The 17276-nt window shown below is 41.6% G+C and overlaps 1 protein-coding gene across 3 annotated transcripts in view; it reads left to right on the forward strand.

Moving 5' to 3' along the window:
* The first annotated feature begins 400 nt into the window (after nucleotides 1-400).
* Nucleotides 401-17276, forward strand: part of pdxdc1 (pyridoxal-dependent decarboxylase domain containing 1) — a 52704-nt gene continuing 35828 nt past the window's right edge. For 2 of the 3 annotated variants that reach the window (XM_061089860.1, XM_061089862.1), the window contains exons 1-5: nucleotides 401-512; nucleotides 5235-5363; nucleotides 5666-5734; nucleotides 7039-7122; nucleotides 7878-8024. In XM_061089860.1, the coding sequence (XP_060945843.1) occupies nucleotides 5287-5363; nucleotides 5666-5734; nucleotides 7039-7122; nucleotides 7878-8024 (377 nt within the window). In that variant the 5' untranslated portion in view covers nucleotides 401-512; nucleotides 5235-5286. Of the gene's footprint in view, nucleotides 513-5234; nucleotides 5364-5665; nucleotides 5735-7038; nucleotides 7123-7874; nucleotides 8025-17276 lie in introns of all 3 variants that reach the window. The other variant, XM_061089861.1, reaches the window with a different exon arrangement.

Below are 17276 nucleotides of genomic sequence, written 5' to 3' on the forward strand. Positions count from 1 at the left end.
GTGTTGTGATTGTAAGTAAGGGTTACTTGTTCACATCTGCAATATCTTGCTGAAATAATGTATTTGTTTTTTATTTTAAACTGACGGGCCTCACACTCGGACGCGTAAGGCAGGTGTATGAAACGTCTACTGCTCTCAATGCTCACACCTCAAGTTGATTTGTATATGATATTTATGTATTTATTTATCAATACGTTTATTTATTTGTGTATTTGCCAATGCCCCCGTTTCATGATAACAAAGCAAATCAAAGCTCAACAAAATGTATATAACATAATACAATGTATCATTTTAAAAATAAATCGTCGTCGTCATGGTGACCGGTCAGGCTCCGTGACAGAGCGTGACGTGAACGCTGCCAGCGTGGAACGCACGTAGCGCATCAGTCCAGGAAGTGAAGTGTCCGATATGTTGACGGTGCAGCAGCCGCCGCAGTAAATACGTGTCAGTCCCAACCTGCAGGAACCTGCTGAAGATACTCCATCACATTCTATCTCTTCAGATCCACCTCGGTGAGACTGTCAACTGTGTGTGTTTGAGAGAGAGAGAGAGAGCGAGAGCGCGAGAGAGCTCTGTCAGCTGTGTGTAGCTGTGTTAAGCTGAGTGTTGCTATGTGAAGCTGTTTGTAGCTGTGAGTGAAACTGAGTCAAGCTGTTTGTAGCTGTGTGTGTAGCTATGTGAAGCCGAATGTTACTGTGTGAAGCTGTTTGTAGCGGTGTGAAGCTGAGTATCTGTGTGTGTAGCTGTGTGACGTTGCCTGAAGCTTTGTGACGTTGCGTGTAGCTGTGTGAGGTTGTGTGTTCCTGTGTGACGTTGCGTGGAGCTGAGTGACGTTGTGTGAAGCTGTGTACCATTGGAGATACACGACTAGCAATAGCAGATAGCTAGCCTCTGTGTCTTTTTCTCTGTTAGCCATCTATTTCATTGCAGCCACTCTTGACTCAATGTATTGAAAGTCAAATTGGACACATTTACGTGAGTTGTTTTTTTCATTATTATTTTTTTAACGCCATTAAATAAAATAAAGGACATGTAGTGGCTGATGATTCCAGGGAGTTTTCCACTCACCACTCCAACATCATCACCTCAGTCAAGACAAGTCAAGTCCTTGAGTCAGTTTAGAACTAAGCTGTTTTCACACATGAACTCCAAACAATGTCCACAGATTTGGGTCTGGACTTTCTCTGGAGTTTGCCCTCCACACATGAACCCCACAGCAGGAGATTCTCTGCTCAGACGTGTGCAGGAGAGGGGTGGGTCAGCAGGCAGAGGCAGGATGTAACAAATTGATTCTGCTGTGCAGATCACATGTTTTTGGCCAGAGAAACGGAGGATGTTCAACTCTCACTTGGACATTTGCATTTTCACTTACAGCCCCTCCTGAGAATGTCAGCGGATTCTCCTGAGTTCAGTGCATGTCTTTACAGTCTAGTCTGGTTTACGAATAAATAATATTGATTATTAACACAAACAGATTAAAACATTGGAATGCCATTTGCACAAACAACATCAGCCGTGGTAATAAAGGTGCTGCAGAAGCATTCCTTCTCTCGTACAGGAAGTCTGCGTTGGTGGACCAGTCCAGTTTGTTGTTGAGGTGAACACCCAGGTATCTGTTGTCCCCTACGATCTCAATGTCCACATCCTTGGTGTTCTTTCATGTAGTCTAGGGTGACTTCCTGTGAAAGTCTGTCACCATCTCTATTGTCTTGATGGCGTGCGTTGTTGTGAGGGCAATTTAGATAACACCAGTGGAAAAAGTCACTGATGACCCCTCCTGTACTGCAATTTGTTTCCCTCTGTTACATGACCGACAATAGCTGTGTCATTTGAGGTCTCTCCAAACCTCTCTTTTATTGTTCTCCTGGTGGCATCCCTCCAACTTCCTCCTATACCCATCCTTGCCCTTCCTTTTCTCATTCCTTAGGTCCCTCTGTACTCTCTTCAGTTCATCCTTATCCCCTGCTTTCCCCTTTTCTTGTTCAGTAGGGTCTTTAGTGCAGGGGTCACTCAGGGTTTGTCGTTGGAGAAGCACCATACCATCCGGATAGGCACAGTGATCCTCATGCAGAAGTTTATGGAGTCAGCTATGCAATGGGTTGGTTTGTCAATCGCCCACACAGCACTTCCCAGTCTGTGGTCTCAAAACAGTCCCTTGGTGCCAGGCTGGTCTCCTAAGACCATTTCCTCACATACCTCTTGGTTGGGGTTTTATTGAAATGTTATGTATCTATTTAATTCAACTATAACAGTAACACTGTGATAAAACAATCACACCTTGTAAAATAAATATAAAACAGCTGAAATTTTAAAAGAGGCTTGTAGATGACAACATTTCCAAATAAATGCCAAACTGTTCAGAGACATCTGTTAATAATACAAAATTATGCTGAGAGAGTGAGTCAAATTAAATTTTTTAATTTAAATTTAGTTTGACAGTTATGTGATTACTCTTATCTTCAATCTCTCTATAGTATGAGAAATGTTATTTTAGCCGACACATGTATACATGTATGTAAACATGTATATATTTGATATTATATATGTTTCATATTTTTTTATAAAGTATCCATATTCCTTAATTTAACTTTTATAAATGACATGCATTATGCATTACTAATGTTGATAAAAGTTATTGTAGTTTACAGTTGAACTGAGCAGAGAGCTTGTACAACATTTAGAAATGTTAGTAGTTTAATAAAATCTGGAAGTTTAAATAATGCTGTCTTAATCTGCTTTGAGACATGCACTGAATGGACATTCACCGGAGGCTCTGTATGTGAGAATGCAAATTCCCAGGCGAGAGAGTCGGCATGTTAAAGATGGTCTAACACGTGACAGATGCAAAAGTGAAGAATAATACAAATTTGTAAGCAAGTATGTCAGAATAAAAAAGCAGCCACACACGTAGAAGACACAGTAAAAGTGCTGCAAACAAAAACCCTGCAGCAGAATAAGTCCAGAGATTTCTGTGTTATTGTGAACATGTCTGAGCGGAAAATCTCCTGCTGCGTAAAAGGCAAACTCCAGAGAAAGAGCAGACTCAAATGTGCGGCTAAAGGGATTGTGAAATGAAAACATGAAACTATAACAATGGAGGGGTGGGTGAAGTGTTTGAGTCCACAAACACTTTTGGAGTCTCAGTGGTAAACAGCGTTGCCCCCGCATCCAATACAATTGAAATAAATGGCGACCAGTTCTTCAAACGTCAAAAACAACATAAAATGCTTCCATACTGCCTTAAGCCAGATTATCCTCCTGCCTCGAGCCGCATTCACGTTCACGTGAACAAACCGCACACAAGCTCTTTTCCAAGGGTGTGCGTTACCGGTAGCATTGCTAGTTCAAGTACCTTCCGGAGCAGACATTTAGGCTGAAAACATGGGGTAAATTATTCAGTTTTGAGTGGAATTTGTATGTTGGGTCTTACGGACACTTTGAGGATAACCCAGAGGCAGTATGGAGGCATTTAATGGTTTATACGGTTACATTTTTTGTATTGGAATTGGTTTACCCCTGAAACTCCAAAAGTGTTTTGTGGACTCAAACACTTCACCCACCCCTCCATCAGCGTAGTGGAGTAGATAATGAGGGAATTATCATTTTTCTGTGTACTATCTTTTTCAGGACAATCACTAAGTGGCTCAGCCAGTTTTAGATAGCAAGTCATGTCTCAATGGTTATTGTACAAGTGTCCAAAGTCAATACAGTGAACGTGCTTACAAATGAATGGGTGTCCACACCCATTTGAATGCTCCACTATATTCTACCCTCAAAGCCTTAAATTCCCGTCCATCAAGTTTAGAAACCTTTTCAGCTTTTATCTGTCAGTATAATGAGGTTATCATCAGTTCTCTTAATAGCTCTCATAGAACAAAAAAGTGCTGCTAATAGATGTACTGTATGAATGTGTGTTTTACTTTAAATACAGACCATTTACCATTTAGTAAAATATACGCAGAAGGCAGAACATTTTGAACTGCTGGTGAACACACTCACTGCACCAAGAGATTCACCATTAATTCACAATAACAGATACAGAACTTAACCAAGTTTTAGCCTCTGCTAGAGGTTTCTGCCAGTTAATGAGGGAGTTGTCTCTCTCCACAGTCGCCAAAGTGATGCTCATTGTGGGAACTGTTGGGTTTCTCTATAATTGTGAAGGTAGCTACCTACAGGGCGGCTGCGGCTGAGGGGTAGAGTGGTCGTCCTCCAACCTGAAGGTCGGCGGTTTAATCCCCAGTCTGACCCATCTGCATGCCGAAGTGTCCTTGGGCAAGATGCTGAACCCTGAATGGCCCCCCATAGAATAAAATTGAGCTGCGATTAGATGCACTGTATGAATGTGTGTGTGAATGTGTGAATGTAAAACTGTACTGTAAAGCACTTTGGACTAGAAAAGCGCTATATAAATACAAAACCATTCTATGTTAGTGCCTTGAAGTAAAGTATATTATGATTTTACCTGAAACAAATACAATTTAATTTAAAGTAAGGGATAACAGTAGATTAATTTCACAGCCATTCTGTGGACCAGCTCCACATTAAAGTCTCAAACGCATAAGGAATAGAAGTGTTGAGCTTTGTGTTGTTGATAAACATGTACAATACTGAGCATAGTTTCAGGCACAAACATAGAAACAGAGCATTTTTAAATCTATATTTGCAGTGACCAGATATAATGATGTGAAAACTGAAGACTATATAAAACTTATATGAGTGAAAGATAGGTGATTAGCTTTTTACTCTGAGTCACACAAAAAAACTGCTTTGCTGCATAGCAATATTATATAGAAAGTGTATTTGACCTTTGTTTTAAGAGGAAGGGTTTCTCTCAGTCTTTATGAGACAAGGTAGTGTACTGCTACTTGTCTGTTCTCATTTCATCTCATATAACTTAATACAATGGAAAAGGTCCAGATGGATGCGTTAATCTGGGGCCTGAAGTAGACAATGTATCACAGGTATAATGTGTTTCCTGTAGGTGACAGTAACAGACAATTAAGTTTGAACAGCTTTATTTTGGTATTCTTATGACTTAATTTGGTCTCCTGTTTATTGACCTACATATTTGTAAACCTGTAATTAACACACATTTCAGAATTGTACCCGTAGATGTTTGCTGGGAATACAATGCCAGTGTGTCTAAATATTTAAATGTGTGTGTATATTCATTGTGTAAACTAACAATTTGTAAAATTATTGTCCTAATATTCTCTTGACTTCTGTACTAGCACAAACACACACACACGGACACACACACACACACCCACACACACCCCTTGGATGATGGTGGACTTCACACTGGCTCAAGTGGGCAAGAATCTGAGTGAAGCCATGAGGCTTCTGGGAGATGGACAGAGGTAAGATTAGAGGCTGCTGTCTACAAATCACACAGTAGGGAAATGAACAACAAGTTACACAAATTACTTTCTGATGATCTGTGAATCTTAGATCATAGACTCACTTTGACTGTGCTGCCTCTGTTAGTCTTCTTGATAATGGATATTCAATGTTTTTTCACAAAGAACAACCAAAGAGAAAATTTAAAAAATGAATGGCATCCAATTTTGAATTTCTAGCTAAAAGCACATGAATGCAACATTATATAATGTCCAAGATTGTACTTAAGATCTCTATGTGTCTGTGTTCTTGATTTGTTTAGAGAGTTGGAGACAGGAACAGAAATCCGACGTTTCAGCAGAACCAGCATCCCTGGACCCCTGCAGGGAGAGTAAGACACACACACACACACGCACAGGCACGAGCACACAAACACATCCTGTACATACAAACACACATTTACAAACAAACAGGCCAGCATGGAATTTAAAGTAATTCACAGCCAGACTGTAGCCCTCTGACTCTGATTCATTAGTGTTTATTCAAAGTAATGAGGAAAATACCCTTATCTTTCTAATGTTCTCTATTACACGTGGCATCTTTTGCACTTCTGTCCTTCCTGGGAGAGTGATCCCTCACATGTGGCTCTCTGAGGTTTTTATGTTCTTTTTACACTGTTAAATTTTTTTTTGTAGTTTTTCCTTACTCTCACTCTCTTAGGGGGCAGAGAATGTCAAACCGTGTTACAACCCAATGAAACAAATTGTGATTTGTGAATATAGGCTTTACACATATAATATGATTGATTGATTCACTTGGTAATATGATCAATTTGAGACCATCAAAAAGATCTGAAAAGCCTTCAGAGATTAAAATGGTGGCGGGTAGTGACAGCATGGACCTGGCAGCTGTATCAGAATGTAGGCTATTTGAAGGGTAAACAGACACTTCAGGACACAAAGGCAAACATTCATGTAGGCCAAGGGCGTGTACACACTTTTTCGTTTTCATTATTACCCTCTCTTCTTTACATGTAAACATATGTGGGGTGACAGCATGGTGAAAAAGTAGCCACTCCAGTATGGTGCATTGCACCTGTTCTATCGAAAAGATAACTAAAAAGTAGAACAGCGTTTATACAGTGGCACCAATAGTTTAATGTACACTCACTATTCAAGTTAAGTGCCCCACCCTTTTAAGTAAAACTAGAATGGCACTCAATAGAGCACAGACTTCTGCCAAGACCCAACAGTCCTCTTAAATGCTCTCAACCTGCACCAAATTGCACACACTCATAGACATCAGTCCCTTAAATGTGCCTGATTTTTTTTTAACAAGATCCTTTACTTATTGCATGGGAAATCAGTCAAAAACGCCCAATCTCACAATGTTGAAGCGTTAAAAGATTCCTGGGTCTGCCTCTTTGTCCAAGTTTAATACCTTCTTTCATGACACAGCCCTCTACCAGGTTTCACAAGAAACAGTTCTATCGTTTTTCGTTAATCCTGCTTAAAGGCAAACAGCAGTTAAAACATAACCTCCTTTTGTGGAGGTAATTACATTTTTTATCTGATGAATATTAATACTTTTAAAAATACTATGTACATTTGAGGTTGATAGTACATTTTATATGGTTTGTTGGAAAGTGGCAAGAGTTTGAAGCTGATTATTGGTTCCTTTGTGTCTCTTGTGCAGTGGTCAGGATGTTGCCACTATACTGCACATAGTGCACAACCTCCTTCACGAAGAGGAAGAGAATGAGGACAAGCCCTGCCGACAGTAAGTAGAACTAAGTTAAATTATAATCACTTTCCCGAGCCGGGAAGGATTCATCTGATGGAGCCTCCGTTTCTCAGGCGTAGAAGGACACATTTGACAGTCTAGTCATACCGCTGTGATTGATCTTCAAATACAACCTCCGAAAGTATGTAGCCCTCGAAATTGAGACACAGCTCTTGAGTCCAAGGGAACCTTTGTCACAAATTTCTCACAGCATTCCTGAAATGTCGTTTCCACGAGGGACAGATGAAAACCTGAAAACATTATGCCTCTGGCAGAAGCGATGCATACAATATGACATAATACTGAACACTGCATAGCACTGTCAGCAGATTGATACAGTTGTTACTGAGCTGTATTTGGTCACTTTTTTCTTTTCCAAATCAAATTCATCTGGGAAAATTCTTAACAATAAAGAATGCTTTATAACTATGGATTAAGTTGATGCAACTTATCATGTGTTTTTAATGATGGCATTGCATTATGGTGTGGAAAAGCTGAGTCATTTCAGGCCTGTCATTGAGCCTTAGTTTGATTGTTGACGTGTAAATGTAGACACTGCAGACACAACACCTTGGTATAGACCTGATTACAAGGAAGGAAAGAAGCACAGTGAGGAGAACAGTTTATGTTGTGTGACATTAGCTTTGCATGTAAATTATCGGAGATCAACACACACTTCTCCATGGAAATAGATAAATGGAGGCAGTTGACATAAAGTGCATGACAAAGCTGCTTTTTGTTGTCTCCAGTAGGATGCAGAATGTGGGTGAACAGGGTCACATAGCGCTGCTGGGTCACAGCCTGGCAGCCTACATCTCAGTGTTGGACAGAGAGCGACTGCGGAAGCTGACTACTCGGATCCTGTCTGACACCACACTCTGGCTCTGCAGACTTTTCAGGTACCGTTGTGGCAACAGCCTTGCAGTACAACTTATTGTCTGGAGAAATCACCTCTGTATGTATTGGTGACATGATGGCTACACAGTTAATATCAGTGTGAGCTCAGTAGCTTTCTATCACACCAAGTTGGACCAGCTCATAGGTTTCAGCTCTTTTTTAAGTCTCAGACTGATGAGCACTTAGGCATTGAAGGGTTTGCCAGTGTGTATTTTCTGTAAATGCCAGTGTATTCTCAAGTTCCTGATAATAAACCTACCACAAAAAAGAATTGTGTTGAATAAGATGAGTGGATCTGCTCAACAACGCTGAAGATAATTAATATGCAGTATAAAAAACACAAATCCTGCTGTGAACAAATCTTAAATAATTGATTGCCTTCTTAAATATGAATTACTACTACACATCTACTGTGTATATTTGTATAGTTACCTTGCAATACAATACACGGTAGTATTGTGCAGCAATTTATTATCTGTCTGTGTGCTGTGTTATAAGCTTTAAATAGATTTCATTATTAGGGCCCGAGCACAGACATCAAAGGTGTCTGGTGAGACCCTATTGAAATTGTAAGGATTATTATTATAAGGGCCCGAGCACAGACATCAAAGGTGTCTGGTGAGACCCTATTGAAATTGTAAGGATTATTAGGGCCCGAGCACCTCCGGTGGGAGGCCCTATTGAAATTGAAATGATTCTTATTATTATTCTCCGCCAAGTTAAATTGGCTTTTTGAGGGCTTTCCCATGCTCAAATAGTTTCTAAACTTTGCAGTAAATTAGAAATGTGTGAAAATGGCCATATTCTGTAGTATTTGGAAGTAGGCGTGGCAAAATAGCTCAATAGCGCCACCTACGGATAAGCCCCTCATTTAGCATTCACCGATCCTCACAAAAAAAATACCCAGTTGTGTATCGTGACCAGACGCACAAAAAAGTCTCTCAGTGCGTTATGAAAAAAGCAACAGGAAGTCGGCCATTTTGGATTTAGTGGCCATTTTGGCCATATTCAACGTTTTTACTTTGATGTACTTTTCGTTGGGCTTTCATCGGATCAACGTAAAATTTAGACGAGTGTCATCACAACAATATGGAGTACTAAAGTTATCAAAAAAATCAACTTTTCGTCAGAGCCTGTGACCGTGGCGTGGCGTCAAAGTTTGATTAAACGCCATCAAAACACGGGCGTCTGTATCTTGGACATGTTTGGTCTAATCAAGTCCAAACTAGACACATAAGACAAGAGTCACGACCCAAAGACAACAACACAGAAATCGTGACTTAAAATCACAGCGCCCCCTGGTGGCAGCAGGAAATGTCTTGTTTTTGGTACGTCTCACACTTGGAAGTATTTCTCCTCATCCCCTTTGCACAACCATGTGAAACTATGTCAAATGGGTCTCAAGACATTGATAATGGAGATATAAGATTACTGTGACTTTTCGTCAAACGCCATATTAATGGCGTGGCATCAAAGTTCATCAATTCGCCATGACACACGAAATTGCTATAACTTCGGTGTTCAAGGTTCAATCTCCCTCAAACTACATGTGTGTGTCAACAGCCCCCCCCTGAAAGCTGTCAGACGGGTTTAAGGAATGGGCGTGGCAATATAACTGACTAGCGCCCCCTAAAGGGTAGCCCCGGCACTACGATTGGCCTACAGCTACAAAAATCGACGGGGACATGTGTCTTTTCATGACAAAGAAATAAGTCTCTTGGATAGATATGCTAGAGTAAACAGGAAGCCGGCCATTTTGGATTTGGTGGCCATTTTGGCCATATTCTGCATATTTACTTTGATATACTTGTCGTAGAGGTTTCCTCAGATCAACTTAAAATTTATATGAGTCTAATCACAACAAGATGGAGATTCAAACTTATCAAAATTTTATTTTTTCGTCAGAGCCTCTGACCATGGCGTGACGTCAAAGTTTGATGAAACGCCATCAACACACGAGTTTCTGTATCTCAGACATATTTGGTCTGATCAAATCCAAACTAGACACATAAGACAAGATTCCCGACCTGAAGACATCTACACAGAAATCGTGACTTAAAATCACAGCGCCCCCTGGTGGCTACAGGAAGTGAAGCGTTTATCCTTGCCGCAGTGCCGAACGCATGCAACGCGGAGACGAGCGCTTGCTCATCCAACGTTCTCTCTTCCCCGACCGCAACAGACTTGGAACGCGCGTGTGCTCGGGCCCGTTAGTGCTACAACGTAGCCCTAGTTAGGGCCCGAGCACCGAATGGTGAGAGGCCCTATTGAAATTGTAATGATTATTAGGGCCCGAGCACCAAACGGTGAGAGGCCCTATTGAAATTGTAATGATTATTAGGGCCCGAGCACCGAATGGTGAGAGGCCCTATTGAAATTGTAATGATTATTATTAGGGCCCGAGCACCGAATGGTGAGAGGCCCTATTGAAATTGTAAGGATTATTAGGGCCCGAGCACCGAATGGTGAGAGGCCCTATTGAATCAGTAAGGATTATTATTATTTTTCCGGCAAAAGGATAGGCTTTTTGAGGGCTTTAACGTGCTCAAAAAGTTTCTAAACTTTGCAGTAAATTAGTAAGTGGTGAAAATTTTTGTGTATTCTGGAGTATTTGGAAATGGGCGTGGCAAAATGGCTCACCAGCGCCCCCTGGAACCCAGCCCCTAAGTTTCCACATAACCGATTTTCACCAAAATCGGGCCAGATGTGTTTCGTGACAAATCATGAAAAAAAGTCTCATGGGGCATTATGAAAAACGCAACAGGAAGCCCGCCATTTTGGATTTAGTGGCCATTTTGGCCATTTTGGCGATTTTTGCTTTGACGTACTTGTCCCAGGGCTTTCATCAAATCAACTTCAAATTTAGATGAGTGTCATCAAAACAAGATGGAGAAAAAACCTGACTTAAAAAAATCAACTTTTCGTCACACCGTGTGACCGTGGCGTGGCATCAAAGTTTGATTAAACGCCATCAAAACTCGAGGTTCTGTACCTCACACATATTTGGTCCAATTGGGTCAAAACTACACACATAAGACAAGAGTCCCGGCCTGATGACATCTACACAGAAATCATGACTTTAAATCACAGCGCCCTTTGGTGACAACAGGAAATGTCTTGTTTTTTGCATGTCTTATACTTGGATTTATTCCTCCTCATCCACTGACCTCAACCATGTCAAACTGTATCAAATGGGTCTCAAGACATTGATAATGAAGACATAAGATTACTGTGACTTTTCGTCAAACGCCATATAAACGGCGTGGCATCAAAGTTCATCAACTCGCCGTGAAACACGAAATTGCTGTAACTTCCGTGTTCATGGTTCCATCTCACTCAAACTACATGTGTGTTTTAACATCCCCCCCTGAAGATATTCATATGGTTCTAAGAAATTGGCGTGGCAAAAAAACTGACTAGCTCCCCCTAAAGGGCAGCCCCGGCACTACGATTGACCGACATGTACAAAAATCCATTATGGCATGTGCCTTTTCATAACAAACAAATAAGTCTCTTGGATTGATATGTTAGATCAAACAGGAAGCCCGCCATTTTGGATTTGGTGGCCATTTTGGCCATTTTCCACATTTTTACTATGACATACTTGTCCCAGGTCTTTCATCAGATCAACTTAAAATTCAAATGAGTGTCATCACAACAAGATGGAGATAAAAAATTATTTAGGGATTGGTTTTTCGTCACACCGTGTGACCGTGGCGTGGCGTCAAAGTTCATCAACTCGCCGTGAAACACGAAATTGCTGTAACTTCAGTGTTCATGTTTCTATCTCACTCAAACTACATGTGTGTATCAACAGCCCCCCCCCTGAAGATATTCATATGGTTGTAAGGCCGTGTGACCGTGGCGTCGAAGTTTGATTAAACGCCATCAAAACACGAGGTTCTGTATCTCGGACATATATTGTCCAATCAAGTCCAAACTAGACATGTAAGACTAGAGTCCCGGCCTGATGACATCTACACAGAAATCATGACTTTAAATCACAGCGCCCCCTGGTGGCTACAGGAAGTGAAGCGTTTATTGTCCAATTGAGTCCAAACTAGACATGTAGGACTAGAGTCCCAGCCTGATGACATCTACACAGAAATCATGACTTTAAATCACAGCGCCCCCTGGTGGCTACAGGAAGTGAAGCTTTTATCCTTGCCACAGAGAGGAAAACGCATCCAACGCGGAGACGTGCGCTTGGTCATCGAACGCTCTCTCCCCCGACCGCAATAGGCTTCAACGTGCAGGTGCTCGGGCCCGCAAGTGCTACAACGTAGCCCTAGTTATTATTATTTTTCCGGCAAAAGGATGGGCTTTTTGAGGGCTTTAACGTGCTCAAAAAGTTATGAAACTTTGCAGTAAATTAGTAAGTGGTGAAAATGTACGTATTCTGGAGTAATTTGAAATGGGCGTGGCAAAATGGCTCAACAGCGCCCCCTGGAACCCAGCCCCTAGGTTTCCACATAACCGTTTTTCACCAAAATCGGGCAAGAGGTGTATCGTGACTAATCATGAAAAAAAGTCACAAGGGGCATTATGAAAAACGCAACACGAAGCCCGCCATTTTGGATTTAGTGGCCATTTTGGCCATTTTGGCGATTTTTACTTTAATGTACTTGTCCCAGGGCTTTCATCAAATCAACTTCAAATTCAGATGAGTGTCATCACAACAAGATGGAGAAAAAAGTTGACTTAAAAAAATCAACTTTTCGTCACACTGTGTGACCGTGGCGTGGCGTCAAAGTTTGATTAAACGCCATCAAAACACGAGGTTCTGTATCTCAGACATATTTGGACCAATCGATTCCAAACTATACACATAAGACAAGAGTCCCGGACTGATGATATCTACACTGAAATCATGACTTAATATCACAGCGCCCCCTGGTGGCAACAGGAAATGTCTTTTTTTTTGCATGTCTTACACTTGGATGTATTTCTCCTCATCCACTGACCTCAACCATGTCAAACTCTATCAAATGGGTCTCAAGTCATTGATAATGAAGATATAAGATTACTGTGACTTTTCGTCAAACACAGTATTAATGGCGTGGCATCAAAGTTCATCAGCTCGCCGTGAAACACGAAATTGCTGTAACTTCCATGTTCATGGTTCCATCTCACTCAAACTACATTTATGTATTAACAGCCCCCCCCTGAAGATATTCATATGGTTTTAGGCAACGGGCGTGGCAAAAAAACTGACTAGCGCCCCCTAAAGGGCAGCCCCGGCGCTACGATTGGCCGACTTGTACAAAAAATGATTAGGGCATGTGTCTTTTCATTACAAACAAATAAGTCTCTTGGATCAATATGTTAGATCAAACAGGAAGTCCGCCATTTTGAATTAAGTGGCCATTTTGACCATATTCACCATTTTTACTTTGACATACTTGTCCCAGGGCTTTCATCAGTTCAACTTTAAATTCAGATGAGTGTCATCACAACAAGATGGAGATAAAAAATGATTTAGGGATTGTTTTTTCGTCACACCGTGTGACCGTGGCGTTGCGTCAAAGTTCATCAACTCGCCGTGAAACACGAAATGCTGTAACTTCAGTGTTCATGGTTCTATCTCACTCAAACTACATGTGTGTATCAACAGCCCCCCCTCAAGATATTCATATGGTTTTAAGGCCGTGTGACCGTGGCGTCGAAGTTTGATTAAACGCGATCAAAACACGAGGTTCTGTATCTCGGACATATATTGTCCAATTAAGTCCAAACTAGACATATAAGACAAGAGTCCCGGCCTGATGACATCTACACAGAAATCATGACTTTAAATCACAGCGCCCCCTGGTGGCTACAGGAAGTGAAGCGTTTATTGTCCAATTGAGTCCAAACTAGCCATGTAAGACTAGAGTCCCAGCCTGATGACATCTACACAGAAATCATGACTTTAAATCACAGCGCCCCCTGGTGGCTACAGGAAGTGAAGCTTTTATCCTTGCCACAGAGAGGAAAACGCATCCAACGCAGAGACATGCACTTGGTCATCGACCGCTCTCTCCCCCGACTGCAACAGGCTTCAACGTGCAGGTGCTTGGGCCCGCAAGTGCTACAACGTAGCCCTAGTTAGGGCCCGAGCACCGAATGGTGAGAGGCCCTATTGAAATTGTAATGATTATTATTATTATTATTATTATTATTTTTCCGGCAAAAGGATGGGCTTTTTGAGGGCTTTAACGTGCTCAAAAAGTTATGAAACTTTGCAGTAAATTAGTAAGTGGTGAAAATTTACGTATTCTGGAGTAATTTGAAATGGGCGTGGCAAAATGGCTCAACAGCGCCCCCTGGAACCCAGCCCCTAGGTTTCCACATAACCGTTTTTCACCAAAATCAGGCAAGATGTGTATCGTGACTAATCATGAAAAAAAGTCTCAAGGGGCATTATGAAAAACGCAACAGGAAGCCCACCATTTTGGATTTAGTGGCCATTTTGGCAATTTTGGCGATTTTTACTTTAATGTACTTGTCCCAGGGCTTTCATCAAATCAACTTCAAATTCAGATGAGTGTCATCACAACAAGATGGAGAAAAAAGTTGACTGAAAAAAATCAGCTTTTCGTCACACCGTGTGATTGTGGCGTGGCGTCAAAGTTTGATTAAACGCCATCAAAACACGAGGTTCTGTATCTCAGACATATTTGGACCAATCGATTCCAAACTATACACATAAGACAAGGGTCCCGGACTGATGACATCTGCACTGAAATTATGACTTAATATCACAGTGCCCCCTGGTGGCAACAGGAAATGTCTTTTTTTTTTGCATGTCTTACACTTGGATGTAATTCTCCTCATCCACTGACCTCAACCATGTCAAACTCTATCAAATGGGTTTCAAGACATTGATAATGAAGATATAAGATTACTGTGACTTTTCGTCAAACACAGTATTAATGGCGTGGCATCAAAGTTCATCAGCTCGCCGTGAAACACGAAATTGCTGTAACTTCCATGTTCATGGTTCCATCTCACTCAAACTACATGTGTGTGTTAACATCCCCCCCCTGAAGATATTCATATGGTTTTAAGAAATGGGCGTGGCAAAAAAACTGACTAGCGCCCCCTAAAGGTCGGCCCCGGCACTACGATTGGCCGACATGTACAAAAATTGAGTATGGCATGTGTCTTTTCATAACAAACAAATAAGTCTCTTGGATCGATATGTTAGACCAAACAGGAAGCCCGCCATTTTGGATTCAGTGGCCATTTTGACCATATTCCACATTTTTACTTTGACATACTTGTCCCAGGGCTTTCATCAGTTTAACTTTAAATTTAGATGAGTGTCATCACAACAAGATGGAGATAAAAAATGATTTAGGGATTGTTTTTTCGTCACACCGTGTGACCGTGGCGTTGCGTCAAAGTTCATCAACTCGCCGTGAAACACGAAATGCTGTTACTTCAGTGTTCATGGTTCTATCTCACTCAAACTACATGTGTGTATCAACAGCCCCCCCCCCCCCGAAGATATTGATATGGTTTTAAGGCCATGTGACCGTGGCGTTGAAGTTTGATTAAACGCCATCAAAACACGTGATTCTGTATCTCGGACATATATTGTCCAATCGAGTCCAAACTAGACATGTAAGACTAGAGTCCCAGCCTGATGACATCTACACAGAAATCATGACTTTAAATCACAGCGCCCCCTGGTGGCTACAGGAAGTGAAGCATTTATTGTCCAATTGAGTCCAAACTAGACATGTAAGACTAGAGTCCCAGCCTGATGACATCTACACAGAAATCATGACTTTAAATGACAGCGCCCCCTGGTGGCTACAGGAAGTGAAGCGTTTATTGTCCAATTGAGTCCAAACTAGACAGTAAGACTATAGTCCCAGCCTGATGACATCTACACAGAAATCATGACTTTAAATCACAGCACCCCCTGGTGGCTACAGGAAGTGAAGCGTTTATTGTCCAATTGAGTCCAAACTAGACATGTAAGACTAGAGTCCCAGCCTGATGACATCTACACAGAAATCATGACTTTAAATCACAGCGCCCCCTGGTGGCTACAGGAAGTGAAGCTTTTATCCTTGCCACAGAGAGGAAAACGCATCCAACGCGGAGACGTGCGCTTGGTCATCGTTCGCTCTCTCCCCCGACCGCAACAGGCTTCAACGTGCAGGTGCTCGGGCCCGCAAGTGCTACAACGTAGCCCTAGTTAGGGCCCGAGCACCTCCGGTGGGAGGCCCTATTGAAATTGAAATGATTATTATTAGGGCCCGAGCACCGAATGGTGAGAGGCCCTATTGAAATTGTAAGGATTATTCTTATTATTATTATTATTATTATTATTGTGACTAAAGTGAATTGGCTTTTTGAGGGCTTTAACATGCTGAACTTCTTACCAAACTTTGCAGAAAATTAGAGAGTGGTGAAAATTTACGTATTCTGGTGTATTTGGAAATGGGCGTGGCAAAATGGCTCAACAGCGCCCCCTGGAACCCAGCCCCTAGGTTTCCACATAACCGATTTTCACCAAAATCGGGCAAGAGGTGTATCGTGACTAATCATGAAAAAAAGTCACAAAGGGCATTATGAAAAACGCAACAGGAAGCCCGCCATTTTGGATTTAGTGGCCATTTTGGCCATTTTGGCGATTTTTACTTTAATGTACTTGTCCCAGGGCTTTCATCAGATCAACTTCAAATTCAGATGAGTGTCATCACAACAAGATGGAGAAAAAAGTTGACTTAAAAAATCAACTTTTCGTCACAACGTGTGACCGTGGCTTGGCGTCAAACTTTGATTAAACGCCATCAAAACACGAGGTTCTGTATCTCAGACATATTTGGACCAATCAATTCCAAACTACACACATAAGACAAGGGTCCCGGACTGATGATATCTACACTGAAATCATGACTTAATATCACAGCGCCCCCTGGTGGCAACAGGAAATGTCTTTTTTTTGCATGTCTTACACTTGGATGTATTTCTCCTCATCCACTGACCTCAACCATGTCAAACTGTACCAAATGGGTCTCAAGACATTGATAATGAAGATATAAGATTACTGTGACTTTTCGTCAAACACAGTATTAATGGCGTGGCATCAAAGTTCATCAGCTCGCCGTGAAACACGAAATTGCTGTAACTTCAGTGTTCATGGTTCCATCTCACTCAAACTACATGTGTGTGTTAACATCCCCCCCCTGAAGATATTCATATGGTTTTAAGAAATGGGCGTGGCAAAAAAACTGGCTAGCGCCCCCTAAAGGGCA

The sequence above is a fragment of the Limanda limanda genome, chromosome 17, assembly GCF_963576545.1.
Source record: "Limanda limanda chromosome 17, fLimLim1.1, whole genome shotgun sequence".
Lineage (NCBI taxonomy): Eukaryota > Metazoa > Chordata > Actinopteri > Pleuronectiformes > Pleuronectidae > Limanda > Limanda limanda.